The sequence below is a fragment of the Phasianus colchicus genome, chromosome 32, assembly GCF_987193195.1.
Source record: "Phasianus colchicus chromosome 32, bPhaCol1.hap1.1, whole genome shotgun sequence".
Taxonomy (NCBI): domain Eukaryota; kingdom Metazoa; phylum Chordata; class Aves; order Galliformes; family Phasianidae; genus Phasianus; species Phasianus colchicus.
In genome coordinates, this window is record NC_143467.1 from 418869 (window position 1) to 445872 (window position 27004).

The 27004-nt window shown below is 40.3% G+C and overlaps 1 protein-coding gene and 1 long non-coding RNA gene across 2 annotated transcripts in view; both read left to right on the plus strand.

Annotated features, from left to right (window-relative positions):
- Window positions 1–7555, plus strand: part of LOC149913953 (sex comb on midleg-like protein 2) — a 187714-nt gene extending 180159 nt beyond the window's left edge. Inside the window, exon 6 of the mRNA XM_090127961.1 lies at window positions 6697–7555. Coding sequence (XP_089984087.1) covers window positions 6697–6806 — 110 coding nt within the window. The 3' untranslated portion in view covers window positions 6807–7555. The remainder of the gene's footprint in view (window positions 1–6696) is intronic.
- Window positions 7556–8201: 646 nt separating this feature from the next.
- Window positions 8202–15910, plus strand: LOC149913959 (uncharacterized). The gene is made up of 3 exons (XR_016460701.1): window positions 8202–8315; window positions 13287–13430; window positions 15660–15910. It is a non-coding gene; the product is annotated as an uncharacterized LOC149913959 (long non-coding RNA).
- The last annotated feature ends 11094 nt before the right edge of the window (window positions 15911–27004 follow it).

Consider the following 27004-nt stretch of genomic DNA (forward strand, 5'->3'; position numbering starts at 1 on the left):
TGATGTAACCACAACAAATATAAAAATTGTCAATGCAGAGCTTTCTCTGTCTTAAATAGACCCTGGTTTAGGTCTAGAACATCTCTGCAATTAAATCAGATATTTCTAGTAAGCAACTGCGTGAATAGCTGTAAAACACATAATTCTACCTAAATTAAGTTGTTTAAATTGGAGATAAACAGATGTCTTAGACCTGCTTCTCTTATAAGAAATCTCCCTGTAAGTAAGTCGGCACGCGTGTTGTACCCTGATGAGCATTTTGATCCTGGAACCCTTTTATAGATGAAGTTGATGTATTTCTTCAAATTCATTTTAATATCAAAAATGGCAGAATGTTACAGCTAAAGGGATCCATAGCACTTTCACCTAACTAGCGGCAGTGGATGCAAAGCCAACAATTTCTGCACAGGATTATTAGAAAAATGAGTAAGGAGTCATGCCTGTTTCCATTTGCCAGCAGTGTGACAAGCTTGTTTGCTGATGGCACACCCATCATCCTTTGTTTACTTTTATGGGTCTTAATCTGAGTTAATTGGTCACAAAAGCCAGGAAATATTTAAATTCTCGTTATTCTTTACAAACAGAGAGAGTTATGTATGTATATACTACAGTATATAGTATGTACGCATGCATGCATACATGTTTTTATATATACGCTATACTTATGCTTTCATACATATTTTGTACGTATATACATACATACATGTATGCATGGCTTTGCAGGTTTTTGCAGGGAAATTACATCATTTTCAAAAGAAGCAAGGATGTCAAAATAAAAATATCTCATGAAGATAGACTACAATGAACCCCTACAACAACTCAGTATGATGTCCCAGAAAGCTGACACAGAAGAAAAAATGTTTGAAACCTGGCAGTTACTCAAAGAAACTGCTTCAAGATTGTGAATGAACTATCTGTCCGCACAGAAAAGATAAGGAGTGTAGTACAAGACTAGCCTAGCTGTCACAAACCAGTCCAGGAGCGCAGGCAGGAGGGAAGCAAGCAGAATGGAGAAGTTAGGTTGAGTAACTCTGCAAAACTACAACACTACAGACCAATTGTGAAGGTAACCAGCAATAGTGTGAGACGTGATGGCTTCAAGCTGCACAGGGAAAGTTCAGGTTGGATATTAGGAAATGTTTCTTCTCAGAAGGAGTGGTGAGGAAGTGGCACAGGCTGCCCAGGGAGGTGGTAGAGTCACCATCCCCGGAGGTGTTCAAGAAATGTATGGATGTGGCATTGAGGAACATGGTTAGTGGGCATGGTGTGATGGGGGATAGTGGGATTTCCACACATTGGGGGAAAAGGTATGAAAAAAGGAATGTGTCATTCGGTACTGCTGGGTTGAGGTGGGTGGTAACATAGAGGCAGATAGGAACACATAGGAAACGGGGAAATATGAGGTATTCTGTAGGGAAAAAAGAAAAAAAAGAAAAAAGAGATGTGCGATTATGTGCAGAAGAGAACAGTCTGTGGTTATATGAGTCACAGTCAGACTGTACACAAGGTGACAATATCAAAGTGCCACAGTGAGAATGTCATACCACTTAAAAGGATGCGAGAAGACAATCAGAGACTCCACATGAAGTAGCTGTCTGTACGCAGCTGTGGAGAAGCTCGGTAGCAGTGGTCTGATGGTCTGCAGAAAGTATGTAGGGCTGAAGAGAGAGAATCCTCTTGTTTGTGTTGGAATCCTGAGTCCGTGCACTGTTCAGGAGCTTTTATGTTCATCCAGACGTTAGATTACAACAGAGCAATGTTGTGAGGATGCTGAGCGTGTCTTTTGTCAGCGTGCAGATGTGTAGCAGTTGCTCACCATCTCTTCCTGTGAGAAGCAAGGTGTTTGCTTTGGACTGTTGCGAGCACCTCAGAGTTTGAGCTGTCCTTCACATGGTGTGTACAAGTAGAAGGAAAGTCAGTTATCTTGTAGGAGTTGTTCTGCTTCCTAACACGTTTATTTGTCATACATTTAATGGTGGTGTTCTAATTGGGACACAAAAAACCCACTATGATCTTGATGATGTACTTCTCCTGAAGGCTAAGAGCCTGACAGTAATTAAGTCATAGTTGCATAAATTTTACCTTTCTGGCTTTATAGTTTAGTTGTATTCTTGTGTATGAGAAAGTAAAACAAAGTCTCCATTATAACATATGCAGGTAGTGTATGTTTGCGTTTAAGCAATAATTAACTAATGAGGTGATAGAATGTGGAAGCAGCAAGAGGGAAGCATTTGCTTATGAGAATGGGGGTGAGAAGAGAGAGTTCTTAATGCTGTAATACATCTATGAAATGCCCTACAAATACTGTAATTAAGAACAGCAAGCAAATTTGCTTTTTCATCAGTGGAAAATAAATCTATAGTGAGATCTGCCTTTATTCGGTTATGCAGACAGCTTTATTTTTGGTCTCGAATTTTCCAATATGGGTTATTCTGTTCCTTGAAACTGTAGAAGCTTACAGTTGTCTGTGACTTCTGCAAATGTTACGGTCAGTTAAGCAGGAGGAAAATGTTTTGATTGGAAGAATCCTGCTGAAATTTCAAACTCAACACTTCTGTGTTTGTTGTAGCAATAAAATGTAAGAACTTCATTCTTAGGTGCCAGGTGGGTGCTCTGTGCTGTGTGTGCATTCTTTGTCAGTAGGGCAAAAAATACATGTGTAAACGTGCTCTAGTCTGTTTTCATGTGAGGTTGAATGGCTGCCTTTAATAATTAGAACTGTACTGAATTTTTGTAATAGTCAGGATTGAGTTAGAAGATCGCTTTCTGACAGAATCTGCTTACAAAGATACTCTGTGTGTTTTATAAAGGCAAGCTGACGTTCTTAAAAGAAGAAATCTTTGACAGCGTGCAAGTTCTTTAAGATATGGTGATGCATTGTGGTTTAACCCAGCAGATCACTGAGCGTCACGTGGCTGTTCATTCACTGCCCCCATCTCAGTGAGATGGAGAGGAGAAATGAGGGAAAAAATGAGATAGAGAAAAAGAAAAGCATAATAATTATGGCATGTATATCTACGTATACACACACATACTTGTAATCTAGATTTATAACAACGGATGCACAAGCAATTGCTCATCTCCTCTTGAGGTCTTGAAACGGTAAAGGTTCGGTGCAGAAAGGCTATACCAAATTAACTTGAAAAACTGATGCTTTCCAGCTTCAGGTGAGACAATTATTCATTGATCTTTTGTACATTTCAAGTGTGCAAAAACTCACCTCTGGAAGACTGATATTTGTAGATAAAATTGATAATGGCTTACTGGGCTCTGTTAGTGGCTCTTAGATGTAGTAAATTTGATGTTGTTAATGATCTTCTGCATATGGAAGTTCTACTTCTGCTGAATTTACCTGTCATTAACAGCTTGCTGCATTGTGAAATCATTAAATAGCAGCCTTTAACATATTTAACTCTGGTTTTTGAAAAGCTGAACTTCCTAATTGGGACTCATACATGTATGAACCCTTGGTGTCTGGTGCTGACTTGAGAATAAAACTTCAGTTATTACTTACAGGGCCTGCCTTACAGCATAAGATCACATGGCAGTGCCTTCTGCTTTCAGTATTTTACCAGTGCTGTGGTACAACTGGGTCTGGTTAATACCTGTTCAGATACAAGACAGAGTAAGGAAAATGTGTTTATTATTTCAGATCAGCCCTTTTTTACAAGGCATCGATTGGTTACTTGGTGGTGAATGTTGGGTTCTATTGCAGATGTGATGCCATCCATGCAGTAATGGATGGAAATACATTAAAGGAGCAGCATAACAATTTATTTCACAGGGCAAAGGTCAAGAGAGTGCTGATTCCATATTACAAATCTAACAAAACTGAAGTGGCGGAAGCATTCTTTGAAGGCTTAAGCAGATGAGGGATGTTCAGTTTTCTGTTACAAAACCTAAATCAGAGAGCATTGAAATCTGTTGAATTTTGGAGTAGTTGAGAGTAAGAATGTGAATTCTGTTTGTAACAGAAAAAAACTTGTTCTCATTCCATCCCTCTACTACTCGCATCTGCTCCACATGTCGAAGTAGGAAAAGAGTCATTTATTGCTCCGTTAATTGCAAAACTGTATTTGTCAGACACCAATTCTGAATCAGCTCTCACACCTGTTACCGTGCTTTCAATAACAAGACTGCAGTTGGGGTTGGTTTGTAGGGAGGCTAGATGAATTGAAAGGGAGTGGATTGGGATAGTATAGCTGCTGGACAGAAACACCTATTTAAAAAGATGATCATCCTATGAAGTATGCCAGTTTTCCCACCTTGTGTATGTGACCTGAGGAGCTATGTTAAGATAAGCTTAAGATAATGGCAGGACAAGGGGAAATGGCTTTAAGCTGAGGGAGGGAGGATTTAGGTTGAGTATCAGGGGAAGTTCTTTACAGAGTGAATGGTGAGGTGCTGGAACAGGCTGCCCAGAGAGGCTGTGGACACCCCTCTTCCTGGAGGTGTTCAAGGCCAGTTGGATGAGGTCCTGGGCAGCCTGGTCTAATATTTAATAGGGAGGTTGGTGGCCCTGCATATGGTGGAGGGGTTGGAGCTTCATGATCTTTGAGGGTCCCTTCCAACCCAAGCCATTCTATGATTTTCTGATTCTAAGCTCAAATGCTAGTGTCTTGGGAATCAAAGCAGAGTTTCTCTTTGCCATCCCTATTTACAGTTGCTTAACTAGGATCTGTCGTATCAGAAAGAAACCTGGGATATAATTGGAGTAAATGCAATTAAATTCTTCTGTAAAATAGTCAATTTAAAACCCTTTATGTCTTGAGCGATCATGGAAAGAGTGACATAAAATGATTATTTAACGGATGTATTTGGGATCTCTGCTTGATTACTATAAAAAGATTCCTTCATAAGACATTGTATGGAGTTGGCTGATATTTGCTGAAATACTCCTGTTGAAACTTTCTGGTGTGGAATATTGCTTCCAGTATTTCATCATACCTTTAAAAACTTAGGAAGTTTCAATCTACAAGTTTTGGACTCCTTCATAGTGCTTTTCTGTAGCCATTTGAAGTATTACTTCTGCCTTTCAGTCTTGCACCGAGACTTCATTTGGTGGTCTCATTCTCTACTGATCTAATTTTCTCATTTGTTTCCTTTAATATTATAGTGCTTATCATTGATTGTGTCTGTTAGTATCTCTGAAATTCTATAGAAAGATGGCTATTGCTTTCCTTTCAGCAAGTTGCTGCAGCTACTTCAAGCCGACAAATAAAAGTTTGCTTTCTCCAAAAACCTCAGTAGCCACTGCTTTGCTTTTTTGATACAGATCAAACTAGAAAGTTTATCATTATTGTCTTGAGGATTGTGTACTTGAAAGAGAAGGGCTTGTGGACTTAAAAGCTTCTTTTTGCCACAAGTGTTGTGTTTAATAGAAGATGTTATGGTGGATTGCATGTCTTGCTTTACTGAATTCACTAAGTAGGGAACCGGTTCTCTGGGTGTCTTTGTTCCACTTTGGGATAATGTTGCCTGAAGATCATAACTGTGAAATACACCTCAAGTTCTTCACTAAACTCCAGTTTTATACAGACTTCAGGAGAGAGAACGTAATTGCTAATAGAACAAGTTAAACGTGCTTAAAAAGCTCTCTGTGTGTTTTTTGTTGCTGTTGTTTGTTTGTTTGTGGAAAATACTCTTCCTTTATTTAATTCTGGAATTTTCCCAAGAAATTATTGGAAGTTGTCATATAAGAAGAGTAATAAAGAGCATATTCTAGGAACTTGTTTCACAGATTGTACCAGTTACCCCCAAGAATATGCTGCTCCACTAGCATATGTTTTATCACTTTCATAGAGTAATTTTCAAGATGGTAATGTGGAGTTTACACTTCTGTGAACCTGTTAGCTATATTTTCCAGCTCTTAACTCTCTTGCCAAAGCAGCATTTGTTTCATGCAGATTTTTGCATCAGGCTTCCAACTTCTTCCTCAGGCTAGATGTTGGCCTAGTGCAAGTGGAGCTGAGAACATACAATGATGAGAGAATGGAGTGGTGTTCCCACTGATGTTTAACGACTCGTAGTTGCAGCATTGTGATCAGACTGTATTGTGTTAGTGTGCATGTGAGTCTAGGATTTACAGCCTTCTGCAGCTCTGCATGTAGTCTCTTCAGTTTTTTGTGATGGCTATTGTCTCCGAACATATGGAGATCTACAGATGATAATTGTCCTCTTGCATATGAAGTTAGAGACTCCCTCTACTGTGTAGAACAAATTAAACATTTGCTAGTTAACATGAGAGGTTTTTTTATGTTAAAAAATTCTTTTTATATTTATAAAAAATAGAAACATAATGCACTCCTAAACAAATTCTCAGAAGATAACCATTAAGAAAGATAATGAAAATGCTTGACTGAGATTGCATATGTGTTAATGCTAATGTCAGACAATGAAAAAAAAATCAAACCTTATGTCCACATCCTGCTCATAATATTTAACATATACAGCTGAGATGATTTATGGAAGACTGTCTCAAACTTGTCTATTAGACATTTTACTGGAAATTTTTTAATGTAGTAAAGGACCAGCGATTACTTGAGAATGACTATTCTTCAGTAAGTCTTGTCTCACAGGAGACTTGTTAACAGGCTTGGAGCTTGTTATTATCTTCAAGAGAACATAGCAAGGAATTAAATAACAAAGCTACAAAGCCCATCGTTTTGAACAGATTGATGCTTTTGTTTTCTGTAGCAGAAACGTTACGTATAGAAGAAAACAGCACTTCCAAAGAGCATCGCTTTTCTGAGGACTCTATGGATTCTGCACTTAATTCAGTAAATCTGTCAAGCCCAGCCCGTTGAAATTCCACTGAATATCGTACTTTGGGGAGTGCAGCATATTACAGGAATTCCTTTCAGCCAGTGACTGCTACCTCAAATTCAGCCCCGATCCTGCGCCGGCTGTCATTGAGCTCTGCTGGGAACAGCAGTTACTATGAAGTCAGTAGGAATCGAATACAGAGGAGGATTGAAGGTATGCCTGAACTTTCCAAAGTATGTAACAGCTTTTATGAACATGCAAAGTCCGTGAGTTATGAACAAAGAAGTTCTTTGCCACAGAAAATACGTTACATATGGAGTGAGATGTTGTGCTGTTGCCAAGCACATCAGGCTTGCTAATGTAACTTCAAATGCAGAACTTAAGCGTGCTAGAACTAATACCATGGTACAAGCCAGAGGAGTCTTGTCTGCTGCTCTTTCCTCTCACTGCTGTCGTGGACCCTGCAACAGGCTGGATTGGACAGTGCTGGTTAAACACAGCTTGTTTCCTGAGCATTTTATCAATTATTTCTGTATTGCTGATATACAGATATAGGGTTTTTTCCTGTTCCTCTGCACAGTTGAATTTCCATTTGCCACTTTCCCAGATACTGGCATCTTGGGACCTGGGAACCAAACACAAGTCAAACTAATCCCTCTAGGTATGTCATAATGCTGGTTTTTATGTTGCTGTAATTATCTGCAGTTGTATAGAGTATTTAAGACAAATGGAACTGTTTGGTACATGAAAGAAAATAAAACATCCTTTATTTTAATATATGACAAAGAATGAATAATAAAAGCCTATTGTTAAGAATGTCATATGTAAAATGAAATGTGTTAGTCCTGTACAGACTAGTGATACTTCTTCTTTTCACAATATTCTTACGCTGAAAGCTGCAAGTTCCACAACTGGACCGGATCTGAATTCACTTAAAAGGGAACCTTCAAGAATATTGAATAAGGGGGTGGTGATGGTTTACCAAAGCAAATGGTGATGTGGCAAGTTCTGTGATTGACTTATGGTTCCAGTCTGCACAGATACAAAGCTCCAAGGCCAAAATTTTGCTAGAAGAAGTGAAGTCAATCACATTCTCTTCTCATGAATACTATTTACATTTTGTAAAAACAATTGAGAAGCAAAAACATCTGTGAACTGATCGGTGAACTGTCACCCAGTCATAACAACATTCACACAGTATTACATAATCTTGTATACACCTAAAATACATTGGGATTTTCCCTCAAGAAGCATTGATCAGTTTTTATCTTTCTGCCATTCAACAAGACCTGGACAGGGTGGAAAGGGAGAGAAAAAACCTTATGAGGTTCAACAAGGGCAAGTGCAGAGTCCTACATCTGGGGAAGAGTAACTGCATGTATCAGTACAGGTTAGGGTCTGACTTGCTGGAAAGAAGCACTGCAGAGAAAGGCCTGGGTGTCCCTGTAGACGGCAGGGTGACCACAAACCAGCAATGTGGCCTTGTGGTCAAGAAGGCCAATGGTATCCTGGGATGCATTAAAAAGAATGTGGCCAGCAGGTTGAGTGAGGTGATCTCCCCTCTCTTCTCTACCTTGGTGAGGCCACATCTGGAGTGCTGTGTCCAGTTCTGGGCTCCTCACTTCAAGAAATACAGAACTTCTGGAGAGAGCCCAGTGGAGGGCCACGGAGATGATGAGGGGCCTGGAGCATCTCCTGTATGAGGAAAGGCTGAGACCTGGGGCTGTTCAGCCTGAAGAAGAGAAGGCTGAGAGAGGATATTATCAATGCTTATAAATACCAAAAGGGTGGGAGTCAAGCAGATGGGGCCAGGCTCTTGCCTGTGGAGCCCAATGACAGAACAAGGAGCAGGGGACACAAACTGGAATAAATGACGTTCCATTTGAACACAAGGAAGAACTTCTTTACTGTGAGGGTGACAGTGCCCAGGAACAGACTGCCCAGAGAGGTGGTGGAGTCTCCTCTGGAGATATTCAAAACTCATCTGGACGTTTTCCTGTAACTTACTGTAGGGAACCAGCTTTGTTAGACTCAGTGACTTGCAGAGATTCTTTCCAACCACTGCAGTTCCCCCTTGAGAAAATGTCTTTCTCCAATTTTTCAGTTTAAAAGGAAATTACATCCTAATTCAAAAAGTCTTGTTTATTTTTAGGAAGAGACAGATCTCTTGGTAAATAATGACAGAACAGTCTGTCTGAGCTTTCATAATACCTTTATTGAAGAACTGATTAGAATTTCTCCAACACATACATATGAGAGTTTACCTGATAAGAAACATCTAGAATGACCACAAATCCATTTCCTGTCTTCTGAAAGCAAAGTATTATTTACTAACCAGCTAACTGCAGGAGAAGACTCTTAACAGAATAGAAATTTATGTTCTTAACATGCTCCTTTTTGAAGAAAATGGTAGAAAAGAAAGAAGTGAGGAATAGAGGATACTTAAACCAACCTGGATCCACTAGAAAACTTCAAAGTAGGGACAGTTACAAAAGCTCAGCTATTCCATTGAGGGAGTAAGCACAAAAAGGAAGACTGAAGCCTTTAGCTAGCAGTTTGTCAGAAAACAGTCTTAAATATGCGCAAGGGTGGAAAGAGACTTCCTATTTCCTTAAATGCAAGCAGATTGAAACAGTTTCTTTTGATTTCTGTATCTATGATTTTCATAAGCAGTTACAAGAACGGTGTTCTCAGGTTGGATATTATGAGTAAATGCTTGTGTTGCATTTAAGGAAATAATAAACAGCAACTATTTCTCATCCAAGAAAAAGACAAACACGTAAACTGAATGAGCAGCTTATGTACAATCCATAGGCTTGTGGATTGTGGATCCCTTTGACCTGCCTCATACCTCTGAGGAATGCTGACAGATTTTATATTTTGCACTAGGTTACATTTTATATTTTTAAAAATGTTGAAATCTTCTGATTTATGCCTTTTTCTCCTTTACTTCCACAAAAGTCAAAACTAATCTCAGCCTTGCAGGCACAGCAGAGGTGCATGAAGCTATTCAGACTAAAGATGCAGGCACAAATGAAGGAAGCCTGGGGAGTTGAGCTCTATCAACTGATGCCAGCCCTGTGCAAATTCTCCCCGCATTCTGCTGAATGCTGGGATTTCATAAACGTTGGGAATTAACAGTTTCTTTAACCCAAGGTTATCATGTTAGAATGTTAAGAGTCCCACAGCCCTAAAATGCTTCTTTGAAAATAACACGTGAAGAAAGTGTTTTCTGCTGACTACTAGACTGATGATAATGGTTAGCATTGAAACTTTCATTCTTCCATACAGTTTTTGGTAAGGCTTCTCCAGGCAAGATTCCTCCCCCACCCCCCATAAAAAATTATACAAGAATGTAATGAAATGGATGTAAAAGACAGAACAGCTTTTAAATATTTTAAATACCGCTATTATTTTGGCTTCTCATGGAAAACCAGCATTACTGCAACTGTCTTTGTTTTAAATAATCTGGGCTTCATTTCATCCTGTTGTACTACTACAGTAACATTAATCCCTATCATTTTACAATTTGACACCATTGTTTAATTTCAACCACAGATATAAAATAGAATTAAGAAATAATGAAGTAGCCATATTTTCTGATACTGAAAAATCACTACTCCTTCCAGTTTCAAATCACAATCTTCTTCCAATTCTATTTCACTTATTTTCCTTATTTTCATTTAAACCTAAAAATTGGGAAATAAAAATAAAGCTATTTAATAAATGGTATAATAGCGCATTGGACAGCTACCAGTATGCTTAATCACCTTTTATAGCTTAATTTTGATGCTTGAAATACAAGTGACAACGAAGTAGAAAAAACAGAAAGACAAATTGTGCTTCATGATACTGATGGTCCTCTTTTATGAGACTGCTGCTGCCATAAATGCAGAGACTAGCAAGATGCACGTAGCTAAACCATTTTCTGAACTGTTTGTATTAATAACGTAACACTCCTTCCCTGGGTACCTGGTAAACCAAGACAAGTAAAGCTTATGGGAAGTACTTCTGTGTTTTAAACATGCATCAATATATTACAGTCTTATCTGACTCTTCCATTTTTTAATTTCAAATCTGAGCATCAAAACAGCATGATTTACTAAACTTCAGAAAGCACAATTCAGACTTCAACTCAGAAATCTCAGCTTTTGCAGCTGATACAATCTATTTCCTTCTGCCAGAAACCTTTAGCACTTCCTTTTTTTTTTTCCTCTAATCTGGCACTTTGACAATTTGTTTTTGGCTAGACCTTGTTGTGACTATTCTTATCAACAGACAGGTGCTTTTTTCCTATCGTGTAAGAAAAAAAAAAAGAAAAAAATCAATCATAAAATAACCCAAGTCGGAAGGGACCCACAAGGATCATGGAGTCCAACCCCTAGCTCCACTCAGCACCACCCAAAATCAAACCCAACGTCTGAGAGTTCTGAACTCCAGCACTTGGGCCGTGCCCACAGCCCTGTGCATCCCGTTCCATGCCCACCGCCCTGTGGTGCAGCCCCTTTCCCTGAGCCCCAGCTGCCCTCCCCTGACACAGCTCCATGCCGTTCCCTCGGGCCCTGTCGCTGTCACACAGAGCAGAGCTCAGCGCTGCCCCTCCGCTCCCTGTGAGGAGCTGCAGCCGCCATCAGGCCTCCCCTCAGCTCCTCTGCTCTGCACTGAGCCAACCTCAGCTCCTCCTCGTATGTGTTGACCTCTAAGAAAAAGCCCCACTTTAAACCTGGACAGACTTGTCAAGCAGGTTTCTTCGACCGAAACTCTTCAGGTGGAATTTGGTTTCAGATTAATACATCTAAATTCAGATATCTGCACATGAGTTAGGTGTTCAAGCTACTATTACAGTCAGCAGAGCTGGAGATCCCTGAGCTACCATTAGCTCCAGAAATTACCGTGTTCCCCTAACAACAACATTTAAGAACCCCTAGATATCTGCAGCACTCCCATGGTGTTGGCAGAAATGGCAGAGAATTTATAGAGATGCATACCTCCTCAAGCAGAAAGCAGAGGTTACTAAGGCACACTACCCCAGGTATCACCAATAGCAGTAGAAGCTTGTGCTTAGGCAACTCAAGTACACCTTTCACCCCCCACACAAATATTAAACATTACCATCATAGCTTCCCCCCCCCCCCCTTTTTTTTTCTTTCTTTCCTTTTAAATTGTCTTTATCTCAGGCCCACGAGATGCATGGAAATCACATTTGGATTTTCCAGTCATGAGTAAAAACAGATTTTTAGAAACATTTTTGTGCTGTTGTTTTTGTTTTTAAACTAAATAAAAAAGAAATTAATTCGCAATTGTCTCCATTTATTATTGATATTTAAGTTTTGAATTGAAATCTGCTTTTTCCCATTCTGGGCATGCCAAGTAGTATAACACTGTCTTGTCCATGCAATTTAATATGTAAAGAGTAAACGTTTTGCCTGGTAAACTGGCCACAACTCACTGTATTTTTTGCTATCCAACAATTTGTCTACAGTAACTTCGAGTTTCCCATTCCAAGTCCTTCATATGATATCTCCTTTTTCTCCCAAGTAGTAATAAGGGTCAGAAATACTACTTTCATTTTTCAGAATTTTAGTAATAGTATTTAGTATTTAGATTGTTCCCTAGGGAAGGGATGATTGAACAGGAAACAGCACAACACCTGTATTTTATAGCCTTTGTTCCTTGGTTACTTTTTTGATTAAGATAACTATATACATACTATAATATGGAAGGGGGGTGAAGGGGGAGGAGGGAATTATTTTTCCCCAACAATGTATTTTTGTAAATGCTGTAACATTTTTGCTCTTTCACGTTTTCCCTCCTGCCCTCAGACTCATTTTTGCTGACAACCCTGTGCTCTCAAAGCCATGTTCTAGGCTAATATTGTAACAGGGAAGCTCTCTATAGGTGCCAGTTGCTTCTCTTTTCTTATCATCAATTTTTAGTTAGTTTTAGCATCATAATAGAGAAGAATTATTTTCCTGACTTGCCACCAACCACTTCTCACTTCTGACACTCTACCAGACTGATGGATGTTCTACATAAAGCAACACTTTCCTTCTTCCCTTTTGATTTAGTAGATTTTTTCTTATTTTAATGTTTGTTTCAGTCTACATGTTGAAATAGGTTTTACTGGGCACCTTTACTTCTCAAACTTTCTGCATTCAGGTTTGTAAAGAAAGGCAGACTTTTCTTCTCCAAGATCAGACAGACAGCACATTCTTTGGCCAACAAATTCTTGTTTCTTAACAATACTGACATTTTGCTCTGCCGAGCATTTAAAACTGCATTCCTTTTAGAGACCTTCTCTTCGTTACAGTCTATATGTAACTGTGATACATATTTTCTCTGTATTTGGGAAAACCTAATAACAGATACAATTTACCACCAAAAATATTTGCAGTCATGACTTCATCATAGACTTTTTCCTACTTTTCCAGTACTTGTTTGATACTTTCTTTTTCTAGTAAGCAAAAATTCTAAGCCCTTGTCCTCCAGTAACTGTCTTTCATTTTCTGATACATTCAAAGATAACCTTTGGAGGCATGCCTTTTTCTGGGAAGCCAAGTTCTAACAGCAGAAAAAATTTCAAAGGCTGTATGGAGAGCATCAACTACAATGGCAATAATATCACTGACCTTGCTAGAAGGAAGAAATTGGAACCTTCTAATGTGGTAAGAACATAACTTTATCATCATCTAAACTTCTGCTTCTCCTTCTAAGGAAAGTTTGTGAGTGTGTGTGACAGATGTTCTGAAATCATATAATATATAAAACAAAGTTTGTCACATGCCTAAAGATTTCATTATACATACTTTTATGATTTTGTTTGTTTGTTTGTTTGTTTTTAATATCTGGGAACCTGTTTCTGCTGGGATTTAAGTTTCAGCTTTACAGAATTAGCCTTCAGCATCAGATGAATGTTTTTTAAAAGAAAACCAGTAGATCAGTATATACATTTTTGCTTTCATCTTATAGTAACCCAAAACTAGGATAGACAATATTTATTGTTAAATCAATTGTAGTGTGTCGAGGATCTAAATCCTGTTATCTTCCATCCCCACAGAGCAAGTTGCGTGGGTGTGCAAAATCATTAGAAAGGGATGGCTCAGAGCCATTTTATGGGAGCTCCGTAAAGCATCAAGATACTAAACTTTGAAACTGTTATTTAGCTTATTAACATTACAGGGATTATTAACATTACATTCTATTTGTTTCTCTCCAAAGCATTCATAGTTGCTTTCATGTTTAAACTTGTGTCTTTCTGTAAGGGTTGATCAGGAAATCACTTTAATTTCTGTATTTTTAAGAATCTAGGCGTTCCTAAAATAGTTGGTGGATTACATGAGCAATGTGGGTAGGAAATAAATGTATTATTACCCTGAATTTGAGATAGATCTGTTCAAGGCTTTCTTCTGTACAGTACTGCAGCCTTCACAAAGCCCTGCTCACAGTAGGTATAGTTTGATTACTGCTTTTTTTCTTTATGTATTTTGCATAGTACATAACAGTAATGAAGAATAAGATATAAGATAAACATGTACAGTAGAAATAAAGTGCAATGATTCTTCTTGGACAGATGTGCAACTTCTGAGATGTCTGTAGGACAAATTCCAGCTTTTGAAAAGCATAGCACAGCTAACAGTTCTGTAGAGTGTCTATAAACTCCTCTTTCTGGTTTATTTGGATGTGAATTTTCTGTTTCCTTGTTTTGTTTGTTAGTTGATTACATTCTGCTGCCTGTGACATTAAAGCAAAATCTACATTTGTAGATTTGGTAGTGTTAGAGGTTTACCACTAAACTGTGGCATGCTAGTTTAATCTGATGATTCACTTCTGAGAATATAAAAACAGAAGTGAACTTTGCTTTCAGATGAATTATTTAAATTTCTTCCGCTCTTCAAAAACAGAATCAGTTTCACTTATGAAATCAACATGGATGTTTATGTTTCTTACAAAAAAACTTTTATTCTTCTAGTTTTGAACCTGATTTAGCATGAAAAATACTAAGCTGAAACTACTATTTTTGTTAACCACGTTTATGTTAATGGCACTTAAGCAATCCAACCAGGATCAAAGCTCCATTGTAGGAACTGTGCAGATGCATAGCAGTAGACATATCCTGCCCTAAAGAAAAAGCAAAAATAAATAACGTAATGAAATGGAACACAAAGTAATTGGTAAAGTTATAAGAAGCATCATAGGGGGAAAAAAAAAATAGATGGACAAAGAATAAAAAAGAGGTTTGAGACAAAAATAAAAATGTTCTTACTGTCAGATTTCAGAAGTTGTACAAGGAAAAGGAGTAAAAAATTAAATTTATACAACGAGGATGTCCAGAAAATCTAAGAAGTTAATCTTGATTTTACATCGAACAAAAATAGAATGAATAAAAATTCTTAGGTCTCACAAATACGTATGTTATGATCATAAATGCACCATTAAGAGTCTTTCAACATCTTCTTAAGCAATTTATTCATTTTATCTTTAGAGGGTAACAATGTGGAGCAAAAAAGTTTTGCAGTCCTCTGTGATAGAACAAGTGGCAGCAAACCTTTGAGGAGAATGAGTAAGATGGATGGCCTTAAACAGTTTTTGCTTTTATTAATGGAGCCTGATTTGTTTTCACAGAAATGAGGCAAATAATAAACATACACAAAAAGGAGAGTAGGAGATAGAAGGACAACAAGAAAAAAAAAATGGAGTGTCAAATTTTCTCCCAAATGGACTTGCAAGAGTTGACAGTGACTTACTAGAGCATTAATTTCTTCTTTACAGCTTTATTCAGGTCTAAGACAGAAAAAAAGAACATGCACACGAGTCTTCCAATCCATATTTTCTATGTTATTTAAAGTAATAAGGTTATGTATGGTATTTTATGTTGGTTTCATTTACATTTACAGGTACTAAAATCTAACAAGTTTCTCAAAACCTGTAACAGAAAAATGCTGAGAAGAATCAAATTTATTGCTCTCTCTCTTCACATACATTGGGCTTATGATCCTCCCACTTCAGTGGCTGCTCTTCCATGTATTACTGAGTGCAATCATGTACAAATATAAGATAAACATTTTCTTTAAAGTATTTATAGTATGTTGCGCTCAAATAAATATTTGAGAAAAATAAAGAAATAACCTGACAGCTATTAATCAGAGTTTTATTGCCTTTAATATATGATCCATCCTGATATAGCAATTATTGTTGTTTTAGTAAATGCATTACCTCACTTTTACAGGTTTATTTTCAGCCAGTATATATATCCTTTTGCTCAACACAACAGAGAACTTTCCAATAGCCAAAAAACATTCTGCCTTTAAATTAAATTAATCTTCTTGGAAATATTACTCTTCCAACTCTCCTGTTCTGTATGTCAGCTACTGCTCAAAGCTGTCTACTGTTCCTCCTGTTAACCATACAGTTATTAAAACTTGGTATATGAATACCTTTTCATCATATTTATCCACAATAAATGAATGAGACTTCTCCCCATAGAATCTTTCTATGAAACTTTCCATCCCTCTGTCTTTCTGCTAAATCTCAAATAATCTGAACTGCAGTTCATTTAGATATTAGACCTCAGGTTCAGATAACATCCTTGAGGTAATAAAATGTTATTGTCTGACAGATCTAAAGTGATATTTTTCCTGTAGAAAATTCCATGGGGCACTTACACTGAAACTGAGAAGTGTTTTTCCTTCTCTTGCTGAGTGAGGGTTTAAATAGGAAATGCATATACACAGAGCAAAATTTGGAAGGTAACATTTCCCATCAGGTCTTTTCAGTATTACAGATACTAAACTGTACAATCAACGTAAGTGAAAGCAGATACCCGTGAGATGCTTGTCAGCATGATCAAGATGAGACATGAATGCTGTCTTCAAAGGGCAGCATGGTGACTTAGAATATTTTGAATATTAAAATATATTTTCTTCTTATAAAGTCAATTTTGTCTCTGTTTCTCCTTACGTATTTACTTTTGGCTAATGACTTAAAGCAATGAATGCAGCTACATGAATAGGTATTTAGATTTTTGAGTACCAGAGAACTTAGAAATAGACATGCTTGTATTCTGTTTTATGTGTTTTACTTGTAATCTGTTTTTGCTTCTCAGTACAATAGGCTCTCAAACCAGTCAGAGCAAGAAAAAGATTTTTAAGACATGCATGTGCTGATTAAGGTGATTGAATTTTTTCTACTATTATTTTCCTTTTAGTTTAGCAATAAAGAAATACATTAAAAAAATGCAGTAGGGGAAAGATCTGCCCATGGATTTGTTGTATTTGTGCATATCTAAATAGCAGTACAGGCATCTTGTCATCCCAAGGACACCATGGAGTATTCATATAATATAAAGAGAGATGATGGGGATTTTCTAATAACTAAATTGGAAATCAGAAATGTTACTTTTTTTTTTTTTTTTTTTCCCAATTTACCAGTTTGCAAGCAATGCCTCCTTTTCCATAAAGACAGCTCTTCAAGAAAGCCCATTTCTAACACTCACAGACCTGTGCAGAACACCGTTTTTCATAGATGACAGACTGTAACTTTACAATAACATCAGCCATTTCTTTCAACACTGTCACAAATACCATTCAACAACAAATAGCATTCAACTAGGCCTCAACTTCCTAATTTCATTGAAGCCTGTATACCTTTCATTCAGTGTTAACATTACTTGAAACAAAGTGTTTGGACGTTACATTATATTATCCTCAGTTCATCGTGTTGTAGCAGATCTAATCTTTAATGAAAACGAGACATGTAGGAATCCTATTTGAACTTTTCTTTTATCTTCACTGTTATTTCAAAAAGAAAGTCGTTGATTAAACACACCGAGTGACAAACCAACATGTGATTATCATCTATAATAAATGATACTCCTGCTTGCTAGTATAATTGTATTTGCTTTTCTTGTTGCCTTTGCTTGCTTCATCCACACCAGTAGATGTGTTGAGAAAACTGACTGGGAGAACAGAGGTCATTCCCTGCTCCTGGTTACAAAGACAGCACAGACACAGCCCATGGTGACTGAAAAACAAGGAATAAAGAGGTTCAAGACTGTACTGCAAAAGTGTATTGCAACTGCAGGTTGCTTAAAGAAGTAGAAGCAAAGGGAATGTCCACAGGTTTGAAAAAGTGGCCTGCAACTAGACAATATTCATTGTTTCAGAAAGGAGATTTAACGATGCAAAATCTTTGGCAAGAAAACAGTTGTTTTTAGGGATCAAATAGAGAGAGAAATAGTGCTGGGGACCTAGACTCCATTTAGGACATAATACTTGTCTTGTCTCTACACATGAAAATATTTTAAATTACTAGCTGAGAGATCAGGGGTCCTGAACCATGGTATGTTCATTATTGTTGATTGCATGTACTGTGTCATATCACTTAAAAAATTAAAAACATTAATGGCACTGAAATTTCAAACTGGGTGCACGTACCACTGTGCATAACAACTGACAAGCTATTATCTACGTTGATTAAAACTCCTAATGCTAGTGTCTTAGCTTCTCCAAAAGCAAGGAATAAACAATTTGAATGTAGGCTTTATCAGTATTTGTACTTGTAATAAAACCAGGAATATTCATAGAATCATAGAATCGTAGAATTTTTTTTTGAGTGGGAAGGGACTCTTACAGACCATTGAGTCCAATTCCCCAGTAATGAACAGGGACACCCACAGAGGTCAGAGACCTCAGAGGCCTGTCCAGCCTGACCATGAATATCTCCCCACTGCCATAATGTTGTCTTGCCCCAGACCTATACAAGACTACAAAGTGAGTCACCAGCTCTGGATTCCTACTTAGGAGGGGTTTGCCATCAAGATAGACAGCAAGTCTCCATGTAACCCTCTCCTCTAGGCATCAGCCCTGGGAAACATGCTGCCAAATATTCTTCAGAAAAGCATCTCAGACAGGTTTCTGTGAGCAGATGGGGGACATTTGATGAAGCAAACGGATGCTGGGTAAGCAGTAATTCTCACTCAACAACCAGCCTGGGGGCTCCGTTCTTTCTTCATTTCCATTCTTTCTGATGGAAATGTCCTTGAAACTTAATTGAGTTTGCATGGAATTTTACACTTTTTGGATTTCTAATCTTACTCATCCTTAAATATGTGTTCCACAATACCACTAACCAATTATAGAAAAATAATTTAAAATAATCATGTATCAAACTTTTTTAAAATTCTATTTGGAAGGTAGGAGACCTAATTACAGGCATGGGACTTTAATGTATGTGCTGAAAACTGAAACTCAATATCTACTTTTTCATTGCTCTTCAGCAACCTGAGCAAATAGATTACCTCCTGTGATAGGTTTCTGACAGTCCCTCTTAGTTTGACAGTTATTTTAGAGAGAGTCACTTTTGTATATAATGAAAGGAAAAGTTGCCAAGCATACGTACATATTTTATGTTTCTTAAAACTTAAAAGCTAGAGGAAAGACTCCATTTTTAGTCATGCCATTTTAAATTCAGAGTATTTGTACTGTCGGCCAGGTTTACATCAATGACACAGAATGGCATCTAGCCCAAGGGCTGAGTTACATTTCTTGCACAGGAAGGGCAGCTGTTATAATTGAGTGTATCAGTTACTGCTTTGAACTTTTTTTGTGTTCCTACATTCATGTGAAAATATGATGTGCATTTTCGCATCTTCTATGTATGCCAAAAGAATTAAAAGCAATTTCTATCGAAGTGTTTCCTTGAAATTGCAACATAAAAAATATATAAATATTAAAAACAATAAAACAAAACAAGACATTTTCTCCCAGAAATACCAGGACTCTTAGAAATACCTCACGTTTCATCTCAAGAATACTGCTGTCCACTCCTCAAGATCACACTGACTCCCATCACAATGGCCTTTTCTCCCACATACACCAGCTTTCTCCCAAATACACGACATTTTCTCCCACATACACCAGTTTTCTCCCAAAGATGGGACATATTCTCCCAGAAGTGCCAGCTTATTCTTTAAAAAAACGGCCTTTTTTTCCCAAAATACCAGCTTTCTCACAAACACCTGTCATTTTCCAACCAAGTCTGCTACTATCTCCCAGAAACAGCCGGTTTCCGAGAAATACCTGACGTTTGCTCTCCCAAATACTGCTTGACACTCCTCCAGAGGACATTGTCTCCCCTATGTACCACGTTTTCTCCCCAAGAGACCACTTGGCACACCAAAAAGACCACCGTTGCTCTCCAGTACGAGATATTCTTTCCCACCGGTTCCCACTTTTCTCCCCCAGCTATGTCATTTCCTCCCAGAAATGCCACTTTTCCCTTGGAAATTTCACCTTCTCTTCCAAAAAGAGGAGATTTGCTCCCAGAAATACCCCTTCTCTTACAACTGCCACACGCTTTCTCCCCAAAAAGCCTCCATGACAATGCCAAATGGGACACTTGCAGCCAAGAAGAGGACACCTTCTCTCAGAAAGACCACTTTTCTCCCCAAGAGAGGAGATTTTCTCCCAATGGGATGACATTTGCTGTAAGAAAGACCTGTTTTCTTCCCTCAAGAGGACATTGTCTTTCCCACTGAGGACATTTTCTCCCAGAAGTGCCGCTACTCTTTGAAACACCTCCATTTCCTCCCAAATCTACTCCATGACACGCCTCAGGAGGACACTTACTCCCCGATTTGGGGCATTTTCTCCCAGAAATACCACTTCTCTCCCAAAGGGATGGCCTTTTCCCTCTCTAGCATCTGTTTCCTTACCAATACCTGGCATTTTCTCCCAGAAACACCAGCTTTCTCACACATACATCACCTTCCCAACCCCACATCAGATGTTCCCTCCCAGAAATATCTCATTTGATCACAGATGTACTCTTTCCAGGGAATACCAGGTTTCATAAAAATACCTCATAATTTCTCCATGAAGTTCGTTAGCAAGATGACACTTTCACCCTAAATAGGAGATTTTCTCTCAGAAATGCATGCTTCCCCCTCACAGAACGGCATCTTCTCCCCAAATTAGGACATTATCTCCCCGAAATACCACATTTCTCCAATCCAATGACATTATCTCTACGGAGAGTTTGCAGTTGCTGCACGTTACATGGCTTTTCTACCCGAATACCACTTCCAGACTTCAACAGCGGTCTTGTCTTTCTCTCTCGGATGCCGAGAAAGGGCGACTTCAGCCGGATGCTTTTCTCGGACGAGCGGCTTCTTCTGCGCACATCGCAAAGGAGCGGTTCTGACTTCTCCTTCTGTCCATGCATTCTGCACTACGCTTCTCTCTCATTCTTAACCCTTGATTCCGACCGACATTTCGTTTTTCTCTGTTTTTCCGATGCTAAACTTCAGCATTCTGTGACGAACAGAGTAGAAGGGAAAAGCCCCTCTAAAAAGGCAGCTAGAAGTTCCAGGAGAGACACACATTCTGCTTTCAGGTAGGACGTTACAGAAAGTGGAGAGGTGTGGATTCTTTCCTCCGGAGAAAAAAAAACCTGTTTTCAGGCAATGCATGCTGCTGAATTCGCACGTTCTCGGCATCGCAATTTCGCTAATTCGCTCTCGTGGGTGGACAGCGCCACCCTCTGTTAACCGCTACGGAGAGTTTGCACTTGCTGCCCGTTAAATCGCGGTTCTCCCCGAATGCCGCTTTCAGCCTTCAGCAGCGGTCTCGTCTCTCTCGCATGCCGAGAAAGAGCGACTTCAGCCGGATGCTTCTCTCGGACGAGCGGCTTCTGCGCACATCGCAAAGGAGCGGTTCTGACTTCTCCTTGTGTCCATGCATTCTGCACTACGCTTCTCTCTCATTCTTAACCCTTGATTCCTAGCGACATTTCGTTTTTCCCTGATTTTCCGATGCTACACATCAGCATTCTGTGACGAACAGAGTAGAAGGGAAAAGCCTCTCTAATAAGGCAGCTAGAAGTTCCAGGAGCGACACACGTTGTGCTTTCAGAGAGGACGTTACAGAAAGTGGAGAGGTGTGGATTCTTTCCTCCGGAGAAACAGGAGACACTTACTCCCCGATTTGGGGCATTTTCTCCCAGAAATACCACTTCTCTCCCAAAGGGATGGCCTTTTCCCTCTCTAGCATCTGTTTCCTCACCAATACCTGGCATTTTCTCCCAGAAACACCAGCTTTCTCACAGATACATCACCCTCCCCCCCCCACATCAGACCTCTTCTCCCAGAAATACCAGGACTCTGCTGAATATTTCCCATTTCCTCCGGAACATACAGCATTACACTCCGCAAGAGGACAGTTTCTTTCAGAAATGTGGCATTTTATCACAGATACACCATTTGTATGCCCAGTAGAGCTCCTTTTCTCCCAGAAATAGCGCTGCTCTTAGGAAGAGCTCCCATTTTCTAACCGAAATGCTGCTTTACACTCCTCAAGATCACACTTACCCCCATCAAGATGGCAGTGTCACAGAAATACCAGCTTCTGCCCCCAAAATGGGACTTTGGCTCTCCAAAACAAGACATTTTCTCCCAGAAATACCAGGACTCTTAGAAATACCTCACGTTTCATCTCAAGAATACTGCTGTCCACTCCTCAAGATCACACTGACTCCCATCACAATGGCCTTTTCTCCCACATACACCAGCTTTCTCCCAAATACACGACATTTTCTCCCACATACACCCGTTTTCTCCCAAAGATGGGACATATTCTCCCAGAAGTGCCAGCTTATTCTTTAAAAAAACGGCCTTTTTTTCCCAAAATACCAGCTTTCTCACAAACACCTGTCATTTTCCAACCAAGTCTGCTACTATCTCCCAGAAACAGCCGGTTTCCGAGAAATACCTGACGTTTGCTCTCCCAAATACTGCTTGACACTCCTCCAGAGGACATTGTCTCCCCTATGTACCACGTTTTCTCCCCAAGAGACCACTTGGCACACCAAAAAGACCACCGTTGCTCTCCAGTACGAGATATTCTTTCCCACCGGTTCCCACTTTTCTCCCCCAGCTATGTCATTTCCTCCCAGAAATGCCACTTTTCCCTTGGAAATTTCACCTTCTCTTCCAAAAAGAGGAGATTTGCTCCCAGAAATACCCCTTCTCTTACAACTGCCACACGCTTTCTCCCCAAAAAGCCTCCATGACAATGCCAAATGGGACACTTGCAGCCAAGAAGAGGACACCTTCTCTCAGAAAGACCACTTTTCTCCCCAAGAGAGGAGATTTTCTCCCAATGGGATGACATTTGCTGTAAGAAAGACCTGTTTTCTTCCCTCAAGAGGACATTGTCTTTCCCACTGAGGACATTTTCTCCCAGAAGTGCCGCTACTCTTTGAAACACCTCCATTTCCTCCCAAATCTACTCCATGACACGCCTCAGGAGGACACTTACTCCCCGATTTGGGGCATTTTCTCCCAGAAATACCACTTCTCTCCCAAAGGGATGGCCTTTTCCCTCTCTAGCATCTGTTTCCTTACCAATACCTGGCATTTTCTCCCAGAAACACCAGCTTTCTCACACATACATCACCTTCCCAACCCCACATCAGATGTTCCCTCCCAGAAATATCTCATTTGATCACAGATGTACTCTTTCCAGGGAATACCAGGTTTCATAAAAATACCTCATAATTTCTCCATGAAGTTCGTTAGCAAGATGACACTTTCACCCTAAATAGGAGATTTTCTCTCAGAAATGCATGCTTCCCCCTCACAGAACGGCATCTTCTCCCCAAATTAGGACATTATCTCCCCGAAATACCACATTTCTCCAATCCAATGACATTATCTCTACGGAGAGTTTGCAGTTGCTGCACGTTACATGGCTTTTCTACCCGAATACCACTTCCAGACTTCAACAGCGGTCTTGTCTTTCTCTCTCGGATGCCGAGAAAGGGCGACTTCAGCCGGATGCTTTTCTCGGACGAGCGGCTTCTTCTGCGCACATCGCAAAGGAGCGGTTCTGACTTCTCCTTCTGTCCATGCATTCTGCACTACGCTTCTCTCTCATTCTTAACCCTTGATTCCGACCGACATTTCGTTTTTCTCTGTTTTTCCGATGCTAAACTTCAGCATTCTGTGACGAACAGAGTAGAAGGGAAAAGCCCCTCTAAAAAGGCAGCTAGAAGTTCCAGGAGAGACACACATTCTGCTTTCAGGTAGGACGTTACAGAAAGTGGAGAGGTGTGGATTCTTTCCTCCGGAGAAAAAAAAACCTGTTTTCAGGCAATGCATGCTGCTGAATTCGCACGTTCTCGGCATCGCAATTTCGCTAATTCGCTCTCGTGGGTGGACAGCGCCACCCTCTGTTAACCGCTACGGAGAGTTTGCACTTGCTGCCCGTTAAATCGCGGTTCTCCCCGAATGCCGCTTTCAGCCTTCAGCAGCGGTCTCGTCTCTCTCGCATGCCGAGAAAGAGCGACTTCAGCCGGATGCTTCTCTCGGACGAGCGGCTTCTGCGCACATCGCAAAGGAGCGGTTCTGACTTCTCCTTGTGTCCATGCATTCTGCACTACGCTTCTCTCTCATTCTTAACCCTTGATTCCTAGCGACATTTCGTTTTTCCCTGATTTTCCGATGCTACACATCAGCATTCTGTGACGAACAGAGTAGAAGGGAAAAGCCTCTCTAATAAGGCAGCTAGAAGTTCCAGGAGCGACACACGTTGTGCTTTCAGAGAGGACGTTACAGAAAGTGGAGAGGTGTGGATTCTTTCCTCCGGAGAAACAGGAGACACTTACTCCCCGATTTGGGGCATTTTCTCCCAGAAATACCACTTCTCTCCCAAAGGGATGGCCTTTTCCCTCTCTAGCATCTGTTTCCTCACCAATACCTGGCATTTTCTCCCAGAAACACCAGCTTTCTCACAGATACATCACCCTCCCCCCCCCACATCAGACCTCTTCTCCCAGAAATACCAGGACTCTGCTGAATATTTCCCATTTCCTCCGGAACATACAGCATTACACTCCGCAAGAGGACAGTTTCTTTCAGAAATGTGGCATTTTATCACAGATACACCATTTGTATGCCCAGTAGAGCTCCTTTTCTCCCAGAAATAGCGCTGCTCTTAGGAAGAGCTCCCATTTTCTAACCGAAATGCTGCTTTACACTCCTCAAGATCACACTTACCCCCATCAAGATGGCAGTGTCACAGAAATACCAGCTTCTGCCCCCAAAATGGGACTTTGGCTCTCCAAAACAAGACATTTTCTCCCAGAAATACCAGGACTCTTAGAAATACCTCACGTTTCATCTCAAGAATACTGCTGTCCACTCCTCAAGATCACACTGACTCCCATCACAATGGCCTTTTCTCCCACATACACCAGCTTTCTCCCAAATACACGACATTTTCTCCCACATACACCCGTTTTCTCCCAAAGATGGGACATATTCTCCCAGAAGTGCCAGCTTATTCTTTAAAAAAACGGCCTTTTTTTCCCAAAATACCAGCTTTCTCACAAACACCTGTCATTTTCCAACCAAGTCTGCTACTATCTCCCAGAAACAGCCGGTTTCCGAGAAATACCTGACGTTTGCTCTCCCAAATACTGCTTGACACTCCTCCAGAGGACATTGTCTCCCCTATGTACCACGTTTTCTCCCCAAGAGACCACTTGGCACACCAAAAAGACCACCGTTGCTCTCCAGTACGAGATATTCTTTCCCACCGGTTCCCACTTTTCTCCCCCAGCTATGTCATTTCCTCCCAGAAATGCCACTTTTCCCTTGGAAATTTCACCTTCTCTTCCAAAAAGAGGAGATTTGCTCCCAGAAATACCCCTTCTCTTACAACTGCCACACGCTTTCTCCCCAAAAAGCCTCCATGACAATGCCAAATGGGACACTTGCAGCCAAGAAGAGGACACCTTCTCTCAGAAAGACCACTTTTCTCCCCAAGAGAGGAGATTTTCTCCCAATGGGATGACATTTGCTGTAAGAAAGACCTGTTTTCTTCCCTCAAGAGGACATTGTCTTTCCCACTGAGGACATTTTCTCCCAGAAGTGCCGCTACTCTTTGAAACACCTCCATTTCCTCCCAAATCTACTCCATGACACGCCTCAGGAGGACACTTACTCCCCGATTTGGGGCATTTTCTCCCAGAAATACCACTTCTCTCCCAAAGGGATGGCCTTTTCCCTCTCTAGCATCTGTTTCCTTACCAATACCTGGCATTTTCTCCCAGAAACACCAGCTTTCTCACACATACATCACCTTCCCAACCCCACATCAGATGTTCCCTCCCAGAAATATCTCATTTGATCACAGATGTACTCTTTCCAGGGAATACCAGGTTTCATAAAAATACCTCATAATTTCTCCATGAAGTTCGTTAGCAAGATGACACTTTCACCCTAAATAGGAGATTTTCTCTCAGAAATGCATGCTTCCCCCTCACAGAACGGCATCTTCTCCCCAAATTAGGACATTATCTCCCCGAAATACCACATTTCTCCAATCCAATGACATTATCTCTACGGAGAGTTTGCAGTTGCTGCACGTTACATGGCTTTTCTACCCGAATACCACTTCCAGACTTCAACAGCGGTCTTGTCTTTCTCTCTCGGATGCCGAGAAAGGGCGACTTCAGCCGGATGCTTTTCTCGGACGAGCGGCTTCTTCTGCGCACATCGCAAAGGAGCGGTTCTGACTTCTCCTTCTGTCCATGCATTCTGCACTACGCTTCTCTCTCATTCTTAACCCTTGATTCCGACCGACATTTCGTTTTTCTCTGTTTTTCCGATGCTAAACTTCAGCATTCTGTGACGAACAGAGTAGAAGGGAAAAGCCCCTCTAAAAAGGCAGCTAGAAGTTCCAGGAGAGACACACATTCTGCTTTCAGGTAGGACGTTACAGAAAGTGGAGAGGTGTGGATTCTTTCCTCCGGAGAAAAAAAAACCTGTTTTCAGGCAATGCATGCTGCTGAATTCGCACGTTCTCGGCATCGCAATTTCGCTAATTCGCTCTCGTGGGTGGACAGCGCCACCCTCTGTTAACCGCTACGGAGAGTTTGCACTTGCTGCCCGTTAAATCGCGGTTCTCCCCGAATGCCGCTTTCAGCCTTCAGCAGCGGTCTCGTCTCTCTCGCATGCCGAGAAAGAGCGACTTCAGCCGGATGCTTCTCTCGGACGAGCGGCTTCTTCTGCGCACATCGCAAAGGAGCGGTTCTGACTTCTCCTTGTGTCCATGCATTCTGCACTACGCTTCTCTCTCATTCTTAACCCTTGATTCCTAGCGACATTTCGTTTTTCCCTGATTTTCCGATGCTACACATCAGCATTCTGTGACGAACAGAGTAGAAGGGAAAAGCCTCT